Consider the following 22,446-nt stretch of genomic DNA (forward strand, 5'->3'; position numbering starts at 1 on the left):
TACTACCAGTGTTTCTTGTCATGATTAGGGTTTAACCAAATGTGAATTTTCAACAAAAGATGATTCAACAACAATGAATAACAGATAACAATGTATTTCGAGAAAGAATCGAAATAAGGAACTGAATCAAGACAAAAGCTTCGAGAAAGATTCGAAACACAAAGGATGATTCAAGAAGAATCAATCACAGAAGAAAAAGATACAAGAAGAAAGATGAACAACTTCACCTATCGTATGCAGCGGAAGCAGAGCAGGTCGAACCTGCTCTGATACCATCTAAGCAATGGTGAACTCCATTGATGAAGGTGTTGAACTACAGGCTATTAGCATGAGAATGAAGAAGATCGAAAGAGAAGAAGTAGATTCTGTTATTCATTATTAAAAAGTAGTTACATTGGTTATACAAGTCTATATATAGTAAACTATAAACTGTTACTAACCTAACTAAAAGTAACTAACATCTCAACCAACCACTCTGACAGCTGGCATTAATCTAATTCTTCTTCTTCATTATTTGTTACGACTCTTTTCACTATTGCTTTTCCCAATCTCTCTTTTTCATACAACAAATTTTTAAGTTAGTTCAACATACCCAAGTGATTTAGCTACTTTGTCAATGTAATGTCTCGTTTTCTCTGAGCAGCTACAACAAATTTTTAAGTTAGTTCAACATACCCAAGTGATTTAGCTACTTTGTCAATGTAATGTCTCGTTTTCTCTGAGCAGCTACAACAAATTTTTAAGTTAGTTCAACATACCCAAGTGATTTAGCTACTTTGTCAATGTAATGTCTCGTTTTCTCTGAGCAGCTACAACAAATTTTTAAGTTAGTTCAACATACCCAAGTGATTTAGCTACTTTGTCAATGTAATGTCTCGTTTTCTCTGAGCAGCAGCTTATTTCTTTTGTAACATCTGCCGCAATCTCGATATCTTTCTTTTTTAGATCACTTCATTCACAGATATAGAGTAGATTCACAGATATAGAGTAGTAGCTACAAGTCTTGTATTAGCTACCAATTTTCTAGAGAGTCCTCCTTTCTCTCTAGTTCATCATCTTCTCTTTTCGCTTTATAATGCTTTTTGTCCACCTGTCCACCATGCATAGTCACCTTTTTTTTCCATGCATACTTTATTCATAATACATCCTTTTATGTGTCATATGCATTTTTCTCTGTATTATTATCTTCACGGGTAACTAGGTCTTGTGCGTTGTGTCTGACTTATTTGTGGGACTTTTTCCCCGAGGTAAGTAGCTACTAGTCTTATATTAGCTACAAATATACTCTGGCACATTATATTAGAACTCTGTTGGAATTCTTCTAATTAAATAATACTAGTATTAAAAAAGACCAACAGATAGAGAATTCAAGTCAAGGGCAAAAAGCCCTCTTTTCCCGAAAAAGTTTAAAAAGTGAGTGATTCATTGAAACTTTGCAACATATTGTTTTTCTCTATTTTCAAATGAAAATGAAAAAGCAGGAATTTCACTAAATTAAATTATTCTTTTCCTCATCTCCCATAGACTCACTTGTTCGCGATGATACATCAAAACTGGGCACACCTGCCAGATATACCCAATCGAAAGAAAAATAAAACACAAACATTAATCTTACAACTTGAGGAAAACAAATTCTTCAACGGCAGGAATATCTCCAATCCTTTTCAAACTTTCTTTGCGGGGTTGTTCATCAACTCCAATTGCCATCACAGCTTGCTTTCTTGGAGCAATCCTTCCAACACTCATGAAGCTGACATTCACATTCTCTTCTCCCAAGATGCTTCCCACCTTTCCAATCATACCTGGTTGATCTACCTGACTGCAGAGAATGATGCTACCTTCCAAACTTACATCAACTTCAAAAGATCCGACCTTTGTAAGATGAGGGACACCATCTTTCACGCGACCCTCAACTGTAACCTCCCCTGAATCTGATATAGCGCTGGCAAATCGAGACTCCACATTGGCAATCTGGACCTGGATGAATTCAAGTGGATTCTCAGGTGAACCATCAAGAATAACTCTCTCCTCGGTTATTCTTATCCCTCTTTGTTTAGCAGTGAAGTCGGCGTTAACTAAGTTCACAAAAACACTGGATATGGGCTCAATTAGACCCTTTGTTATCATAGCACGAAGAAGACGGGTGTCAAGATCATCTGGGGCCCTAGCAGAAGCATAAGTCACTTTCACTGATTTTACACCACTTCCTCCTGCTACCAGTTGGACAGCCAGCCTCCCCAGTTTCTCAGCAAGAATAACAAATGGTTTTAGCTCAGTTAACACCTGCGGTAACAGTCAAAAAGGAATTAAAAAGGTGTTAAACTTGGGCCATTCCAGTGGCCAATTTTATCATCAACTCCAGTTTATTTATTATTATGATAAGTTTGAGATAAAGCCAGAGTTTCAAATTTGAAGAGATAAAGTCTAGTAATAAAACTCATAGTAAGATCACTATATTAGATTTCTCAAACCAAACTTTTACATTTATGATTGAAAAACTTGAGCTAATAGCAGTTAAAATTTAAAAATTAAAGACTTCGGTTCCAAATATCATTTCCAACATTTGAATATGGTTACACAACAAGTTAATGAATACACAATGATTTTCGGAAGCCAGATTGCTGCGTAGCATAAAGTTAGATTATTGACATGAAAAACTATATAGATATGGAAGAGAAACAATAGCAATATCATGAAGCAAGTTATATATATATCATAAAATAAGAGCATAAAGATGATTTTTCCTAGTACCTCTGAGGGAACCATGGGGGCATTGACTGCAGTAGCAGCAAGCTCTCCTTTCAACGCCCCAACGACAGCTTCTGCTATTTCAATAGCCACACCTTCCTGATCATCATTTTCAAATGCTATTAGACTCTAGAGTGATAAAAAGGGGACAAAGATCAAGCTCATTGTCATAAGCATTTGCTTTATGTAACTTACCTGAGCTTCCGTAGTACTGGCGCCAAGATGAGGTGTCGCAGTAACTAGCTCATGTAAAACCAACTTGCTGTCTTTGGCAGGTGGTTCCACCGTGAAAACATCTAGAGCCGCCTGAAACAAAGAGAAAGAAACCGTCATTATTCCGACCCAACTAACTATCAATTATTATCCTCTACAGTAACAAACTATTAGTTGCTCAATGCTTCAAACCTGAGCTACAATTCCAGAATCCAATGCTCTAACAAGTGCATCCTCATCAATGACTCCACCACGAGCAACATTCACAATTCGAACTCCTTTTTTCATCTTAGCAAAAGTCTCATCATTAAGCATCTTCGAGGTAGCAGGTGTAAGTGGCATATGCAAAGAGATGAAATCAGCAGTAGCAATAGCATCATCAAAGCTCACAAGCTCCACACCAATAGCACGTGCACGATCAGCAGGAGCATAAGGATCATGAGCAATAACATTCATTCCAAGCCCCTTAGCACGCCTAGCAACTTCAGTACCAACCTTTCCAAATCCCAGTACAGCAAGTGTCTTCCCAACAAGAGAAACTCCAACATACTTATTTCTCAACCATTTCCCTACATAAATAAACCACAAACCAACACAAATTCAATCAACCAGATAAACTAATCACCAAATACACGACATAAACATCACTCATAAAATACATATACAAATCAAATAAAAAAAAAAAGAAAAAGAAAAAGCAAAGTATTACCTCATATAAAAAAATAGATCTCAACATGAATACATAAAGAATAGAAATTCTCTCTTAACAGAAAATGTTACGCTTACGTTACCAAGTCAAAGAATAAAGTGATGTGAAATGAAATGAAAGAAAACAAAAAGTACTAACTAAAAGCAATAGGATCTAAACGAAATATAACAACCAAGGTGTTCGATAAAATGCTTCAACTAAAAAACATACCAGCTTTAATGGAAGCATCAGCCTGAGCAACATTTCTAGCCATGGAAGCCAAGAGAGCGATCCCGTGTTCCGCGGCCGCAACAGTATTAGCAGTGGGAGCATTAACAACCAAGCAACCATGTTCGGTAGCTGCAGCCAGATCCACGTTATCGATTCCGACACCAGCTCTTCCCACTACCTTCAGCCTACCACCGGAGGATTCAAACACTTCACGGGAGACCTTAGTTCCACTCCGGACGATGAGAGCGTCACAGAGTGAGATCTTAGTGCAAAGCTCCTCGGGGCTGAGATTGTAAGAGCAGTCCACGTTGGCGAAGTCTTTGAGAAGAGTGAGACCGGCTTCACCGAGCTTCTCGGCGACGAGGACGGTGGGTTTGGCGTCGGCGGAGACGAAGACGACTACGGAGCGACGAGGGTGGGTGCGGAGGGGGAGGGAGACGGAGGAGAGAGGAAGTTTGGAGGAGAGAGATAGGGAGGTTGGGGTGGGGATTCGGAGGATTTGGGAAGTTAAATTAGCGGCGGCCATGTTTGATGTACGAAGGAGTGAGTGAGTGAGTGCGGCGTGGGAAGTTGTTGAAATCAAACACGACTCCTGAAATGAAGGCTCGGTCACTACTTATAAATGAATCGGTGATGGTTGAATACAGACACGGGACAGGGTTTATGACCGGGGTTTAATATTTTTTATTTATTTTTTATTTTAAATTTAATCTTAATTTTATAAGTAGCAAGATATATTGAAATTTCAAATGTATTTGATTTAATACTTTTTTTATAAGCAGCAAGATACATTGAACAAAAGATTTATGGGGAAATAATGTAAAGAAATATAAATAGTAGTAAATAAATCGATAAATAGGGAAACATAGAAAATAAAGAATTGGAAATAAAACAATATTTTTATGGTGAGCATTACTTCCAAAGTGAATACAAGATGTCCATCTGTCTTCGGTGGATTTTGTTTTTTTATGGTTAGGCAACGTTGTATCTTAAGGATGAACATATTATGTTAGAAACTCAAGTACAACATGAAAACTTATTAGGGCCTATGTTTTTTGTTCTTATGTTACATTTTTTTTATTAATAAGGTTAGAGACAATTGTAAGTTTCTTTTTCATGCTTGGTATTTTGATGAAATGAACATCATAGGAGATTCATATGAGGTAGTTAAAGTTCTTGACATCATTCAGAAGATAGGTCTAGGATTGGGTATTGAATTGAATATCCGTAAGACTGAGATCTTTTGGCTTACGTGTGATGGCAATAAGCATCACAAAAGGATTGTTCCCTTCAAATATTGGAAGGTCGGCGTTGGGGAAGAAATTGCTCAAATGGGCTATTAGTTAAGATAGAGATTTTATCGAAGGTTTGTTCATGAAGAGAGTTGTTAGAATTGTTGAATTAATGTATCCATATTGAAGGGGTTCATAAAGTAAGCTTCTTCTACCTCATTCGTGCATGAGTATCGCTAAACTTATTTTTGGTGTGAGGATTGTCAACTAATTCATATGGAGGAGGAAACTATTTAGTTTGATAAAGAGTTGTGAGAGGTGGTTGAAAATATTATGATTGGTAGAATTGAGAATTTTCATTGAGTGGTGGTTTCTTTTACTTGTTAGGATTGTGAGTTAGGGTTGTACTCAACAGTAGAGTGTGTCTTATATGATTTTATAGCTCCCACGACCCAATCTTTATTGTTACAATATCATATATTCAAAGACAACAAAACATATGGTATGAAGTATGAACTCTAATTTTAACAAAATTTTAGATGGTCTTAGTGACACAATTCCAACTTGTAATCTTAACAGATATACTAGTAAGGATGTAGTTCGCATAAAACCTAACATGTTTTATCAAATATTTCGTTTAACATAAGTGTTTAAAACAAGAAACTTAAGTTTGAGATAACCGCAAAATAGACTTTTAAACATTTGAAAGAAAAAAAAGTGTATGCTTAAAATTTTCTTCTAAATATTCTTATTAATGAATTATTTAGTCTTTAAAATATAAGTTTATATAGAATTATTCTTACAAAATTTGCAATGAAGTATGTAGAAGTTAAAACTATGTTTAATTATTATTATTATTATTATTGGTAAGAGAGATGCGCAGCCTCAAGCAAGCTTGAGTACTGGGGGTTGGTAGGATATCCATGTTGTGTTGTTGGATATGATTTTGCCGAAAACAAGTGGCCAAAAAAGTGAAGAGAATGTCTTCACTCTTCTTCAACAAAAATAGTCCTAAATTCTAATCAATAATGACTTTCACCAAACACATCAAATAAAGGATCCATGGTTGGTAGGTAAAGGAGTCAATTAATTCAGTGTGGTTTTTTTTGTTGTATAAGTATTAAGTAGCATTCTTTGTGCTAGTTTTAGATTTTTTATTTTAATATAATTCCATTGCTTTTTTTATATAAAATATTCAGTGTTGTTTGCTATGTGCCTCCCTCACGGTTTGTTTTGTTTTATGGAATTAACATGTGCGGTGCTCTCACGCATGAAAAATACTACGCCAAATACTTTATATTTTACTGATCATAATTTTATTTTATTTTTTATGAAAATTTCACCCATTATTTAAAAATCACCGAACCCATATAATATTCGAGTTAAAATGTAATTGGTTGAACCGAATAATTAATAGTAAACAAGTATGCATGGATATATTTTATTTAAAACAACAAATAGATAAGGAGTAACAGTAAAAAAAGTATTAAAAAGAAAACTATTTTACCAATTGCTAAAAATAAGCCTGATAAAAATATAAGTGTGCTTGCTAAGAAAAAGCAAGGTAATCGAATAAAATACAAAAGATTTTTTTTTAAAATAAAATGAAAAGAAATATGTTTATATCAATTTTGATATGTTTGATTTTTTTTTTTGAGTTAAAATATTTTGCTCTTACCGACATGTTATATCTATCTATCCATTATGTGATGTATATATCAATTTTTATCAATTCATTCGTGATGGGCAAATTTTAAAATACATAGACAGATGCCAAAAAGAGTTACCAGAAGAAAGAATAAGATAGTCAAGAAATTGGTGGAGGGTGAGTTCGGTTGATCTCGAGATTGAACAAGGATGTGGCAGGTACGAGCACGATATCGATGAATCATCACTAGTCACAAATAACAGTAACAATACGTATACGAAGAGTTAATTAGTTAATATCATCAATGAAGCAAATGCAATGGAGAGTAATGAATAGTCATCGACATGGAGCTATAAAAGGGGAAGAATGCATGGAATAATGGGCGAACAAGTTTACTCACATATACTAGAACTAAGGCGTGACTGATTATACGATCAACTAAGTTATATATGTGTACTTTTATCAATATATTAAGGGGAAAGTGTAATAACCCTCATTCTTAAAACATGATTAAGAAATATTAGTAGAGATTATTGAGGGAATCATGGTGAAACAATTAGAGTTTTATGACCATAATTAGAGCAATGACATTAGTTGTAAATTGAACCTAATGGCAAGGAATTTTTGGTTGTTTCCATATAGGAGTGTATAAGCCCGCTTCCTAAGATCTCTCACCATTTTCTACTCATTTCATCCTCTTTAAATTCAGAAAAGAGAGAGTTGGGAGAGAGGGAGAGGGAGAGAGAGAGAGAGAGAGAGAGAGAGAGAGAGAGAGAGAGAGAGAGAGAGAGAGAGATTTGAGCAAGGTTGAGGAAGAAGAGAAAGCTAAATCATTAAGGGGAATCTTGACTTGCATGTTGGAATTATTGGACTCTTGAACGAGAATCGAGGTGGAATTAAATGGATCATTAAGTGATCATCATCATTATCATCTCATCTTCTTCAATTCATAACTTTTCTCCATCAAGGTGGGATTCTTTTAGAATTTTTATTAGGGTAGAAACAAATAGGTTTCTTGCATGTGAGGTTTGGGTTTTATCCATGAAATGATGCTTATTTTGCTTGATTTTATATTGAATGCATATGAATATGATCAATTGTATGTTATGTTTTCTTGTGTTTATCCATTTATTTTGATTGTGTGTTGCTGGAAAATTGGGTTGTTTTTTGAGAAAATACAAATGGCAAATGTATGAATCCTGAGTTTACCCATGGACTATAACCCTAGCCACGAATAAGTTGTGGAAAAATCATGTTTTACTGAAGAGGCACTTTTTTGGGTTTCGTCACGGGCTATAGTAGTAGCTACGGCCACACCGTAGCCAGAGTCTAGAATTTTGTATGAGGCGTTCCTGGGTTGTGGCTACGCTCAGACCAATTCTGGAATCAACATAAATTAGAGAAAGTATACACTCGTTTTGATGTCTACAACAAGATTACTTGCCTGCAAGCCAGCCAAGACCCCTATGGCTCGTGACACCATACTGTCTTCAAGCAATGGAAACTCATTGCCAGACCCAACCAAATACAGACGCCTTGTTGGTCAGCTCATTTATCTGCTTAACACTCGTCCTGACAATGCCTGTGTAGTTTAACAGCTTAGCCAGCACATGAGTTCCCCTAGGGATACTCATTACAATGCAACAATTTATGTTCTACGCTACTTGAAATTTGCACTAGGACAAGGCTTACACTTCCCCAGCAAACAACCTATACAAATCAAGGCCTTCTCTCTCTGATTATGACTGGGCCACATGTCCAAACACTCATCGGTCCATCACAGGTTTTTTCATATACTTAGGAGAATCTCTCATATCTTGGAAATCGAAGAAACAGCCCACCGTGTCTCGCTGCTCCACAGAAGAAGAATACAGATCTATGGGTACAACTGTATGCGAAATACAATGGATAACAAACCTTCTAGCTGACCTGAAAATCCCTTTTCAAACTCCTACCAACTTATATTGTGACAACACATCAGCCAGGCACATTGCAAACAACTCATCATTCGACGAACGAACAAAACATATTGATCTCGACTGCCACCTTGTCCGTGAAAAGCTTCAACAACAATTATTTCACCTACTTCTCTCACCTCTCTACAAGAAGTAGATTATGTTTTTACTAAGCCATTAGACATAACACCTTTTTTAGATAATATTGCTAAGCTTGGTCTTCACTCTATTTACCCCAACTTACGGGGAGCTATTAGAATATAACATTTGTATTCTTTGGGCCTCATTAAGCCTCTTTTACTCTAATGGGCCTTAGGCATGTTGAAGTCCATTATATATATGGTTGTAATATCTAGGTCAACTTACCTTTTGAATTCAATAATACATTCATTCATTTTTGCCGCCAATATCATCTTCTTCATCTTTTCCTAAAACACTTTATGTGTAATAAGCAGCATCAAGATTGTAACGCCCCAAATTTAATTAATTGGTTAATTAAATTATTAAAGTATTAAAGTATTGGATTTAGTCGAATTTGGATGGTCTCTATTATTTTGAGAGGCGTATTTGGATTTATTAAGTTAAAGTCGGATTTTAGTCGGATAGTCGGAAGAATAATATTATTTATTTATTGAGATGTTTATTGAAATTTTCGCGTTTTGGGACGTTTTAGTCGGTATTAGTTCGGGATAGCGGACCGATATTTAATCGAAGATTTTAATATTTTTAGTATTAAAAATATTAATGAGTTAGTATTTGGCCTTTTGGGAATTTTTCGAGTAATTAAGATTAGACCGGAAATATGAGGCATTGAGTAATAAGTCGGTATATTAAAATAATCGGATTTTATTTTAATGGAATTTAAATGGAAGTATTATTTTTATATTAAGTGTAGAAATTAATTTGGACTTATATTATGATATCTTTAAGTATTAAGGGGTGTATTTTATTAGACCCATTATGAAATAGAGACTAATTGGTGGTGGTCTCATTTTGTCTTTTGGAAATAGTAGAAGCATAGAAGCAAAAAGGGGAACTGAGGAAAAGGAGAAAAAGAAAAGAGAAAGGGGGCTAGGGTTGTGAAGAGGAGAAGAAGGAGAACTAAAGTGTTGCTCTCAAGTGCCATTTTCCCCCAATCTTCCATTGATTCTCTTTAGAGCTGCAGTCAATCCAAGGTACGAGGATTCTTACTACCTAAATGAGAATATGATGGATTTGTGTTGTGTTGAATTTATTTCATAAAAAAATTGAATTTAGGATTAATATAAAAAGGTCATGCGTATTTTGGAAAATTGTTGAAACGAATTAATAATGAAATGTTTAGCACCGGTTAGCCCTGTGCCGGTCGGCACTTCTACTTGTGACGGTCGGTCGGCACTTCTACCTGTGACGGGCGACAACTCCTTTGTCTGTGTTTGCTTACCACCCCTTAATGAGTATATATATATTATACATATGAAACATCACTTTAATTAATTTATTTTGTTTACCAGCTAATTCCAATTACGTTGCTGTATGATGTCCCTTTTGTTATCATTTATATCTATCTTAATGCTATTCCATTATTGTGTTGCTTTACCATGTGATGTTCCTGTACATTCTGCAGATTTGTTTTCTTCTATCTCTACTTTATCATATGGTACTTAATATATATAATGGTTATATAAAATAGAAGTACATAATGGTTATATAATAGAATTATATAATGGCATAGTGTAATGAAGTATAATTGTGAAATAATAGAAATTATAGAACAAATGTATTCTAAACAGTTCCGTTTGACCGAAATAGCTGTATTAAACCGTATAATTAGTTGTCTGGAATTTGATGAAAATTTATGTGGTAGTTAAGTTTAATTAGTAGATTAACGTGGTGGTGTTATTTTGTTGAAATTGTGATATTTTACAGATCGATCGAAATTGTGTTTGATTTAAATATTCTTTATAAATAAATGTTGGTTTTGTGATGGGAATTGACACACATTTTAGGAAGAATATAATGAAAATTGGAATTAATATAATATAATCATTAATCGGTTGATTAAATTAAATAGTAGAATTAATTTCAATAATTCTAATTAATTGAAATATACTTAGACTTGGATAAATTATTCGGTTTATCGGTAAATTACGGTATCTTGAGAATTTGACCGTAATCGTGATTTGGTTGAATATTTATGTTGAGAATAATATATTGCTATGCCAATGATGTTGTCTTGATAAATAATATTATGTCTAATTGAATTAGTTGATAATTGGAAGTTGATTCGGTTTACTTGATAAATTAGCATGTTGAGATTATCTTACGAATTGATCGAAAATTATGGTTTTGATTTGGATGACTTTGTTAATATGTGAAATTGAGTAATTGTGCCGATGTGCCGAAACGTGATGATAATTGTAATAATCTTGATGATATGCGAATTGTATATTTGTGACGATTTTGTTAAACACGAAGTTGTATGTTTGTTGTCATATGCCGAAGCATGAGGATATATATGTAATGACTTGTTTATATGCGAAGTTGTATAATTGCGATGATGTGTCGAAACATGACGATATTTTGTGATGATTTGTAATACGTGATGTTGTATATATTTGTGATGATGATTTTGTGACTAAGTGAAGATGAAATATTATGGTGACGTGAATTACCTCGTATAGATGATAATTGATTATGATATAGGCTTATGCCTCGTGACGATATGTGATTGTGATGAGTATGCTGTATTGTCTTGTTTGTCGAGTCACATTTCATATGCATACTCTGTGACAGTCTGGATTGACAAACTAGTGACGAAGGCTTATGCCTTGCGCCTCTGAATAAGGCAATTGGTGACGGGGGCTGAAGCTCCGATTGGTACCACATACATATGCACAGTTGAGTCGCATTTGAGTCGTTGTCCGTTGTTGTTGGCTGGAGTTGTTGATTATGCATTGCGATGCTTATATGACGATATAGATGCTTATATGTTGGCTTGTTGAAAATGCTTATATATTGATAATGACGCTTATATGTCGACTTGTTGAAGATGCTTATATGTTGACTTGTTGAAGATGCCTATGTGTTGACTTGTTGAAGATGCTTACATGATGACTTGTTGAATATGTTTATATGTTGATATCATGACTATTCATTGATGACGTTCTTTGTGCTGTTTATGTTGATGATGTGTGAGGCGGTGATTCATTTATATTCTTTACCTAATATATGATTTATCATGATCCTATTTATATAGTTTGATATCTCACCCTTGCTGCTGATGTTTCCCCTACCATGGAAAATGGGCAGGTACTCCAGTATAGATGTGGAAGTTTGTTGCTTCATTGAGTCCTATTGGTGTGTCGCTCTGATACGTAGCACTCGGGGGTCGTTTATATTGTTATTTCTATGTTGTCGATGTTTTTAGTTGTTGTTATTATAACCGTTGATTCAAAGTTGAATAATATGAGGTACTTATTATACTTCAAAGTTGTCTGAGTTGAGATAAGCTGATAGTTGACTGTTAATTCGAATGCTATGTATCATTGTTGAATGAAATACAAGTTGAAGTTTTAAGTTGATATGTGATACTCCAATGTGTTGTTTGAAATTTTTAAATACTCTGATATTTTCCGCATTATAATTTTCGGGTAGAATTTGGGGTGTTACAAAGATCGTCGCCAAAATCACCATCAAAATATCACTACCATACCTGGTTTCATAACACTGCAACTTATCTATAATAGCCAACACTGATCAAGCATTTAATACACTGCAACAATGGTCTTGTTTGTTTCAACTTTAAAAATATAGTTTTTTTATTTTTGAAAATAGATTTTACAAAACAGTTTTTCAAAATATTATCAGTTTTTTTATATTCGTTTTTTTAAATGAAATAGTAATTTTAACGTCTTATAGTATAAATATACACTATTGAATACCAAATCTTAGTCAGAATTGTAATTTTTTTCAAAAAGTTGTATTTCAAAAATGGTTTTTATGAATTTTTTTTTGAAATAACTTCAAAATTAAGTGATTTTTTTTATAAATTTTTGATATAAAAAAATGAAACACCTAAAATAACATTTTAAGAATAACTATTCAAATCAATTTTTTATTTGAAGCTTATATGAAAAGTTTTTTCGTACATTTTTTGAAAATTTCTCACCCCACCCCATAGCATTTAGGCGCACCACCAATTTGACAAATTTGCCCTCGTGCTTCCGTAGATGGATCTCCGGAAGCACCTTTTTTTTGTTTAAGTTTACTTTGTTCCGTAGATGCACCTATGGAAGCATTCTGTGGATCCCTCTACAGAAGAGTTTGAAGTTATACTTCGCGCCAGACCCTTCCTTCCCCATTCTTCAGTTTTCTCTTCTTCAAACACAAACTCTCTCTCAACCCCAAAAAAACAAGCATCTCCTACAATGTACTTTTTTTGCTTGAGTTCGACCGACACTGTCAACATCAACTTCCAACATATTCCATCAACTTCAAATATATATTTCAATCGGTAAGTTTTCGATATTTCGAGTTATTTTAGAGTAGTTGTGAAATCAAATTAGAATTCGATATTTAGGTGCATAATTGATTGGATAGGTTTAGAAATAGTGTTTATTGACAATGTATGCAATGTTTTGGGTTTAAAACGGACAATCAAGACAAAAATGGTGTTTTTGGATGATTGAACAGTGGAGAAGATGCCATTGTTGCATTCTCTGCTTTCGGTAGCTTCCGTAGATGGATCTACGGAATAGATGAACGTTAGAAAACTTTCGTAGATGCATCTACGGAAACACCCAATGTTTTTGAAAGAAAGGTCCTTCCGTAGATCCATCTACGGAAGCACCCAGGATTCTTGAAAACACGGTGCTTCCGTATATGCATCTACGGAAGAGTATTTTCCTGTTTAAATCTTTATGTTGATTAATAAATATGCTGTTTCTAACTCGATCATTTTTGTATCATAATGCAGACATCATGACTCACGGTCCAGACAGAGACATCCATGGTAGGACAACACATCACGCATCCGTTCGACAGAGCGGGCGCTGCGTACAGTATCTTAGTTGACTGATGGAACTGTGGTTGTACCTGACCCACCTTTTACATCCGGCATACCCGTTTCACTCGGGCCCATTCCTTCACCTACATCAGCCAGGCCCACTCCAACACTCGCGCCAGCCGGGCCCATTCGTTCAACTGCATCAGCCAGGCCCACTCCATCACCCGTTCTAGCCGGACCCATTCGTTCACCTGCATCACGGAAACCTCAGGATGATCCTGAGGGTACTTCTACGTCAGATTTGCCACCACCCTCACGCAGACTTCGTCGGGGCAGTACTTTTTCTACCGGGCCACCTCCGGAGGTACACAAGGATGATCCTGTGCCAGAGCCTGTTTGGTACCCTGGTGGGCCCGTAGACGCCTCTCTGCTTACTAGATATGTTGATCATGTTGCGAGACGTATATGGGATGGAGATGTAAGTTTTATTTGATAGTTACATATTTATTTTCCTCAGTTGGACCACACTTAGGATCTTCTTCCACTATGTCGTCAGATAGCTGACAGGGGCCTTGGAGCCATTGCAGAGGGTTTATTCCCTAAAGGGACTGCTCATAGGCGTGTGTTGGACGATATGATCAGGCTGGCAGAGAGTGCATTTCTGTACCGTCGACATCGAGCCAGGACCCGTGGGACACTTGATGCCAGGGGTAGAGCCAGCAGAACCCTTGGTGGACTCGAAGGCAGAAACGGAGGTGGAGGACATGGGAAGGATGGTACGCAGTATGCTACCCGGCATACTCAGTAGTTTTTTTAGATGATGTATTTATATTTGATTTGTTTATGTATTTGATGATGTACTCGACTATGTATTTGGATTATGTATTTGACCGACATTATTTATATATTGTATTTTTATTGGTTTACTTATTGTTGTCTTTACATGTATTTCTGAATTAAAAAATGTGTGTTTAAAAAATGGAGTTTTTTAACTGAAAAATGAAATAAATTAAAAAAATAGCAGACTGTTCCATAGATGCATCTACGAAACACTCTGTTTTCACCACCTTCCATAGATGTATCTACGGAAGTATTTTTAATTTGAAAAAAGTGTTTTTAAATATGATTTCTTTGTTTTTGTACGCTTCCGTATATATATCTACGAAAGAAATCAAATTTTTTCAAAATATGTGGTGCTTCCGGAGATCCATCTACGAAAGTTAAGGGCAAAAATAAAAATTCATATAGTGTGTAAGAAATCTATGGGGTGGAGTGAAAAATTTTCCATTTTTTTATAAAAATTATGTAACACTATGAAAATCACTTTAAAGAAAAGCCAAAAACAAAATGGTCCAATAACAACTGGTTTAATTTAATAGGGCATACAAATTCTAAATATAACAATTTCCAGCCGTACTCCAAACATATTCTTCTTCTTTGATGATATAATACTCCAAACACATTTTAATATACACTTCATGAAAGCATACACTCCAAAACAGAACTAGTCTTATTGAACCAAATACTTTCGTCTGGACCTCAAACATCTAAATATCTATTAGTACTAGTACTATTCAAAAAATCTAAGAATTGAATCGAACCGTCAAACTATAATACACAAATAATTTTAGAATCGAACTAAAATTGAAATCGAACCGAACTGAAATTGAACCCGAATCAAACCAAAATTAAAAATGAAAAATACTTAAAACAAGTTAAATTTTTTATAAAAAAATGAAAAATAGCTCAGTTCTTTACTAAACGGTTCGTTTTGAAAAAATTATCTTCAAACGGTTTGACATGGTTTGAAATTTTGAAACGGTAAATCAAATGAATAATTTTAGTTTAATTTGATTCTTAGTAAATTGAAACGATTCGGTTCAGTCATAACTATCTGACTTAAAGAACTACAAGTTAGTTCAAACTTGGCAATTCAACTTTTTATTGTAATGATCTTTTAAGTATCTCTTTCACTCTAAAGTTATATCTATTAATGGCTTGTATCCCCGAGTAAGTAATATGCATTTTGTGTATAATAATAAAAGTATTCTTTTCCTTTTCCTTTTAATATTTGCTTGATTGTAACAGGCTTGATTTTGAAGAAAGATATGAAATCGAGGAAAACCCAACTATGATGATGCAAGCTTCCACTTTCCGCAGTGGAACAAAAAATAGATCCAGAAACCAACCACAGACTAAGAAAAAATGGTGAAAATCCATACAAAGTGACAACACCATGATATGTCATTGTCAAACACGCGCAAAACTTAGATAATAGACTGTATAAGCATTGCGGAAAAAACCATAAAATTGCGATTAATGTAGAAAAATTGATGTAGTAACTTTGAAGCAAAAAATCGGGAAAACCAGAAGACCGAAACTGTAGATTATGTGTTGGTAAATCAAAAGAAACAAGTTCACACTACCTTGATGGAACAAGTTTAGTCACCGAGTAAGATACTCCTAATTTCTCACTTCTTGCTTCCTTTGTTGAGTTGATGCAAAATCAATTCACTTTATTATGAATACAAATATCTTAACTTATTAATCACACAGTGAACTAAGTTGAAGAATATCAATCACACAAATTTGCTTGATTTGAAATATGTGCTTATTAGATTACATGATCAATTAATTCACTTTCATTTCTCTTTGTAATTTTTATTGTTTTATTTATTGAATTAATCAACATAAAAACCCTAAATCTCGAATTGAACTTACAAAGAAGCACTAAACAACAATTCAAATAATTTGGAAGAACCCAATGTGTAAACCCCTTTGTTAAACATGTAATAATAAAAATGAACATAAAGTATAATGTGGGTGCGATTGGAAAAAAAAGGGGGATTGTTTGGTGACCTCTATCCAATTACCACAAAATTAGTCACTTCCACTTCTCACCATCCTCCTTTGTCTCTTTTTTCAAAGAATTATGACACAATTACTTAGGACATTCAGGTAATTCGATTTTAAATTCTCTTCACCGAAACAGTTTTTTTGGGGAGAGAGAGAGAAACAATTTTACAAGGAGACTAATCACTATTTATAAGATAAACAATATCGATTTAAAAATAGTGCTGATAGTTTGATTCGCTGGTGTGTTACAGGCGAAAAGGCGAGAAGCATTCTGTGACTATCATAGCTCAACCTATGGGGGGGCACCTTAGTGGAGAAATAATAACATCTAATGTGCTTAAAAGTGGATTTTGGTGGCCAACTTTATTTAAAGACTGTAAGTTATATGTTCAACAACGACTCAAATGTTAGAAAACATGTAACATCTCAAAAAGAGATGAAGTGCCCCTAAATGATATGTTAGGGGAATTGACTTCATGGGTCTTTTCCACCATCAAATTCTCATTTATATATTCTTTTGTGTTACGTTATGTCACCAAATGGGTTGAATGTAACACCCCAACTTTAGTTATTTCTTTTTTAATTTTATTTTATTTTATTTAAGGGTTAAATCTGTTTACGGTCCTCCTAAATATTGTGAATTTCGTTTTTAGTCTCTCGAAAAAATTTCTTTAAAGAATGATCCTCTTAAATTTTTCCATCCCAAATTTTAGTCCCTGCTGTTTATTTGGTCTAACAGAAGCTGACGTGGCATAGAACATGACACGTAATATCACTCAAAGTCAACACTGACAAATTGTGGGGGTTTGAAACCTCCTTAAATAACTGAAAAATAATAAAAATTGAAAAATGTTGGCTCTTAGAAATATTATGTAGTGAATTAAAGCACAAAATTTCTACTCTAAACTTTCTAAAGTATACCAAGGTTTTTTTTCTTTAGCTCTCTCCACATCGCTTATAAAAACTACTTAACATTATACCTAATTGTTTTAACACCATTTATATCTATGTTAGGTGTAATCATACAAAACATCATAAGAAAATGCATGAGAGCAAAATAATGGCTTATATGTTATGGGAACTGTCAACAAGATAATCAAAACAATCCTCTCTAAAATACACACGATATTCTTGTGTAATCTTCCTAATAGCTTCAATTAGTCCAATTAATCATATGATTCTTGAGTTCTACTCTGTAGTAGGTGTACATTAAAAGGAAAAGGAGAGAAAAAGGTTAAAAGGACAAAACTATCAAGGGGAGTATAGAATATAAACTAGAATGTAATTTACTAAATCCAAAAGTTTCAGTAATTACTTCACAATCACAAACCTTCAAGGTATGCATGGAGTTGTGAGGGAGTACCATGTTGAGGACCAATGGTAACAAATACTGGTAGAATTTTAAGTTTTGATTTGATTCTTGATCCAAATAAATAAATGCATACTGTTAAGGTTTTATTTTGAAATTCTATTATGATGAAGTTGCATCTACTTGTCTACCAACTGTTTGATTAATTGTTTGCGAGAAATTATTAACGTTACACTTTCTACTCTTCCATGCGCCATCGCATATTGTCGGTTATTTGCATTAGGTTGCTTCGCCACCATGGGTCGTCGTCTCATATTGTATGTGTTTTCTCTGGTTTGTATCACATCATCCATTATATCAAAATACAAGTCTCTGCCAACAAAATTATGTGCTTACAAGTTTGAACTTATGGTATTAGGCTACTGCCTTATACAAATTAGTTGCAGAACGAGGTCCATGGAGCTCTTTGTCTAGATGGGCAGTGGAAGCATACTTAGAAGGTGATGTTGGCAAGGCATATATGTTGTTTTCAAAAATGGATGAGATGGGTTATCAAGTGGAACAAAGTAATGCTACTTGGATTCTTGAGAAATATGGAGAATGAAACATGTGCATGGATGAATATGGACTTTGCACTGACGCAAAAAAGCATCAGCAGGCACATTCTTTGTGGTGGCAAGCTTCTTAGCAGGATAACAAACATGTTGCCTTACTAATTGGAAACACTTATTACTATGACCGGGTATGTGATTTTAAAATGAATTAAACAAGTGGGTGCATTGAACATTCAATTTAAGTTAGTAAGTTGACAATATATTGGTGTTCTGGGGGTTCGGATGAATCATGTTGACAATATATTAGTCAGTTTCTTGAGTTTAGCTGCTGCAATATTGCATGTGCATTATAACAACCAGTAAGAGATAGTTGACAATGTTCAAATCTAATGATACTTTTCTTGTTGTTGTCCTGATTACCTGATGTAATTGTTTTCCATTTAGGTCATAGGTGGAGATATGATATTCTGTCTCAATTATTTAATGATCTATTTAAATGGCTTTTGTGATTTAATTCACTATGTACTGTTTCTAAGAGCCAACATTTTTCAATTTTTTATTGTTTTTTCAGTTATTTAAGGAGGTTTGGAACCTGTAGTGTTGACTTTAAGTGACGTGGCGTGCCATGTTAACTTCCGATAGATCAAATAGACGGCATAGATTAAAATTAGGGACTGAGAAATTTAAGAGGACCATTATTTAAAGAAAAAATTTTAAAGGACAAAAAACGAAATTCGCAATATTTAGGAGGACTAGAAAAATATTTAACCCTTTATTTAATCTAGTGAATATGTGTGATTAATTGGGGAGAGTTAAGATTTGATTATAATTATCGTTAATTATTTAATTTATTTAATATTAAAAAATAGAAATATTTTAGAGTTGGGAGAAAAATAGAATTATTATTAAAATTAAGGAGCAAGGGGTGAGTTAAGTTAGAGCGAAGGGTGCGGTGAGATTTAATGAAATATTTAATTTATAGTATTATTTATTTAATTAAATAATAGAAATTGAAATTTTAGAAGTAAAAATAAGGGTGTAGGGAGAGTTGAGGGGTGAGAGAAGTATTAAGAATTAGGTTAATATGAATGGTAAGTTGAGGGAACTTTTGTACTGTAGGTGCAAAAGTTTGAAAAAAAGCAGAAAGAGGCAAATATAGAAGAAACTGGAAGAGCGGGGAAAAATCCCAAAAAGGCCAAAGGATTTTGTCGATCAAAACTTTTTAAGTAAATAGAGAATTATTTGTAAAAGGGTGGTTAAATAGAGGGATAGTGAAAATTCTTTACCCTCCTGTTTTCTCCCTTTTTATATTTGTGATTATTGTGTTTGTGACCAAAAAGTGTTTGGGAAAAACTTTTTGAGGCATCGATTGATGAGGTTTCCCTTATTCTCATGAATATGTTATGAAATTGTATAATTTGTAAAAAAAATTGCCTTGTTGATGCATTGTTGTTGTATGAGGATATGTGGTTGTGCCTTGTGGCAAAATTATAATAATTGAATTATGGTATAGAATTGTCTGTAGTTGTGGATTTAAGTTTTAGGGGCGAAATAAAAAAACCAGAAAATCCCAAATGGCATCTTTTTCCAAACAATAAAAAATCAACGAATTCGAGAGAATCAGGGAGAGCCGCGCTTGGCTGGTGGCAGCGGGAGCGTAAGTCAATGAAACAAGGTCGCAGTCAGCGGCACCAGAGCACACGACTCAGCGGCGCAATTCCGCGGTCGACAACACCAGATTGCACACGCGGCACAAGCCGCAACAACACGACTTGATCGCACCGCACGAAAGGTGGGGGCCATGACTCAGTGGCTAGGCCGATGTCGTCAGCGTGCGAATATGCAGTTCGGGAGTAAAGCAGACGACCGTTCAGGTAGCAGGCGGCGGTTCGGCTGCGAATGGCAGTTTATCGTCCAATTCGACGGGATTTAGAGTCACTGTTTTATTTGTTTAGAGTTCTTTGATAGGTTGAGGGTTGAAGTTGAAGGTATTTGGCTCTTTAGAGTTGTTTTGAGCATTATTATTACTTGTTTAAGACCTCCAAGCCAAAAGAATTGAATTTTGAGTTGTTCGGAATTTTAGAGGAATCCTTTTGAGTTGTTTGAGTTAAATTTGAGAAACTCTAACATGTTAAGAGTTGTGTTGATATGTTTGTGAGTAATTGTTTTATTACGTTGTTGATGGGCTTACATGAGTAATAATACAATTTACTCTATTGATGAGTAGTTGTGATTATTTATATAATTATTGAGTTGTAACTATATAATTTGTTGAGTTGAGTAGTTCAGAAAGGAACTGCAATGTTGACTTTACATTGGCAAAATTATGGGTTCAGAGAGGAACCATTTTGAGTATGTGTTTTGAATGTTAATTGTTGAAATTCAAACATTCATGTATATCGAAGATAGGTAGTACTTTGGTCCAACAAGGTCATGGTTCAGATAGGAAATAATGACAGTTCAAGTTCAGAGAGGACTTAGAGACACGGATAACTCAGTACCATAAGTCTAACATCCAAAGTATGGGCAAGAATGGGCATACAGTTCCTGAGTGTAAGCACAAGGAAGTTATCTGTTTCAACTGTGGTGGAGAAGGTCGCATTAGTAGCCAGTGTCAGAAACCAAAGAAGGCACAAGGTAGTGGAAAGGTGTTTGCTTTAGCAGGGACTCAGACAACTACGGAGGACATACTTATCCGAGGTACATGTTTCATTAATAGTATTCCTTTAATTACTATTATTGATACTGGTGCCACACATTGTTTTATTGATATTGATTGTGTTGAAAGATTAGGTCTTATGTTGTCTTTTATGAATGGTGAGATGGTCGTCGAGATTCCAGATAAGGAATCAGTGACTACTTATCTTGTGTGTTTAAAGTGTCCTTTGTCGATCTTTGACAGGGACTTTGCTATTGATTTGGTGTGTTTGCCGTTAAGCGGTTTGGATGTTATCTTAGGTATGAACTGGTTAGAATATAAATATGTTCATATTAATTGTTATAAAAAGTCGGTGAGGTTTTCTACTCCTGAAAAGGAAGAGACTGGTTTATTGTCTGCTAGACAGTTACGGAAGATGATGCAAGAGGAAGCTCAGGTGTTTTCATTGATGGCTTCGTTATCTATTGAGAATTAAGCTGTTATTGATAAGTTGCAGGTGGTGCGTGAATTTCCTGAAATTTTCCCTGATGAAATTCCTGATGTACCACCAAAAAGAGAAGTTGAATTTATGATCAATCTTGTACTTGGTACCTGACCTGTTTCTATGGCACCGTACAGGATGTCTGCATCTCAGTTGGTAGAATTAAAGAAGCAATTAGAAGATTTACTTGAGAAGAAGTTTGTGAGACCAAGTGTGTCACCGTGGGGAGCTCTAGTGTTGCTAGTAAAGAAGAAAGACATAAGTATGAGGCTTTGTGTTGATTATAGGAAACTGAATAAAGTAACGATTAAGAACAAGTATCCTCTTCCAAGAATAGATGATTTGATGGATCAATTGGTGGGTGCTCGTGTGTTTAACAAGATTGATTTGAGATCGGGTTATCACCAGATTAAAGTGAAAAATGAAGATATTCAGAAGATGACTTTCAGGACTCGTTATGGACATTATAAGTATTCTGTGATGCCTTTCGGTGTTACTAATGGGCTAGGAGTATTTATGGAATACATGAACCGTATCTTTCATACTTATTTGGATCGATTTGTGGTAGTATTTATCGATGGCATTTTAATTTACTCCAAATTGGAAGAAGAGCATGCTGAACATTTGAGAATAGTATTGCAAGTTTTAAAGGAGAAAAAGTTATATGCAAAGATGTCCAAATGCAAATTTTGGTTAAAGGAGATTAGTTTTCTTGGTCATGTTATTTCAGGTAGTGGCATTGTTGTGTTGCAATGGGATACTCCAAAGTTGGTTACAGAAATTAGAAGCTTTTTGGGGCTGGCTGGTTATTATAGAAGGTTTATTAAAGGTTTTTCTAAGTTAGCACTTCTGTTAACGAAGCTGACTTGTAAAGGCAGAGCGTTT

At 34.7% G+C, this 22,446-nt stretch overlaps 2 protein-coding genes across 2 annotated transcripts; one reads left to right on the forward strand and one right to left on the reverse strand.

Moving 5' to 3' along the window:
- Nucleotides 1-1,405: 1,405 nt before the first annotated feature.
- Nucleotides 1,406-4,481, reverse strand: LOC131643322 (D-3-phosphoglycerate dehydrogenase 1, chloroplastic-like). The gene is made up of 5 exons (XM_058913514.1): nucleotides 3,881-4,481; nucleotides 3,154-3,530; nucleotides 2,944-3,054; nucleotides 2,752-2,847; nucleotides 1,406-2,283 (listed from the first exon to the last, which is right to left on the reverse strand). The coding sequence occupies exons 1-5, from the start codon at nucleotides 4,404-4,406 to the stop codon at nucleotides 1,612-1,614; spliced, it is 1,782 nt and encodes a 593-aa protein (XP_058769497.1). The 5' UTR covers nucleotides 4,407-4,481; the 3' UTR covers nucleotides 1,406-1,611.
- A 16,462-nt stretch (nucleotides 4,482-20,943) lies between these two features.
- LOC131647346 (uncharacterized) lies at nucleotides 20,944-21,675 on the forward strand. Its single transcript, XM_058917249.1, has 3 exons — nucleotides 20,944-21,121; nucleotides 21,215-21,516; nucleotides 21,577-21,675. Exons 1-3 carry the CDS (start codon nucleotides 20,944-20,946, stop codon nucleotides 21,673-21,675), a joined length of 579 nt encoding a protein of 192 aa, XP_058773232.1.
- Nucleotides 21,676-22,446: the final 771 nt, after the last annotated feature.

This window comes from Vicia villosa, linkage group LG1, assembly GCF_029867415.1.
Source record: "Vicia villosa cultivar HV-30 ecotype Madison, WI linkage group LG1, Vvil1.0, whole genome shotgun sequence".
Classification (NCBI taxonomy): domain Eukaryota; kingdom Viridiplantae; phylum Streptophyta; class Magnoliopsida; order Fabales; family Fabaceae; genus Vicia; species Vicia villosa.

What these genes read in the sequence shown, in the direction of transcription:
- LOC131647346 (XM_058917249.1), top strand. Translation starts at nt 20,944, where the DNA reads ATGGGCAAGAATGGGCATACAGTTCCTGAGTGTAAGCACAAGGAAGTT. An exon ending in GGAGGACATACTTATCCGAG is followed by an intron (nt 21,122 to 21,214) that starts GTACATGTTTCA and finishes TTGAAAGATTAG; the next exon opens with GTCTTATGTTGTCTTTTATG. An exon ending in TGATGCAAGAGGAAGCTCAG is followed by an intron (nt 21,517 to 21,576) that starts GTGTTTTCATTG and finishes GATAAGTTGCAG; the next exon opens with GTGGTGCGTGAATTTCCTGA.
- LOC131643322 (XM_058913514.1), bottom strand. Translation starts at nt 4,406, where the DNA reads ATGGCCGCCGCTAATTTAACTTCCCAAATCCTCCGAATCCCCACCCCA. An exon ending in TGATGCTTCCATTAAAGCTG is followed by an intron (nt 3,531 to 3,880) that starts GTATGTTTTTTA and finishes TTATTTATGTAG; the next exon opens with GGAAATGGTTGAGAAATAAG. An exon ending in CCAGTACTACGGAAGCTCAG is followed by an intron (nt 2,848 to 2,943) that starts GTAAGTTACATA and finishes AATGATGATCAG; the next exon opens with GAAGGTGTGGCTATTGAAAT.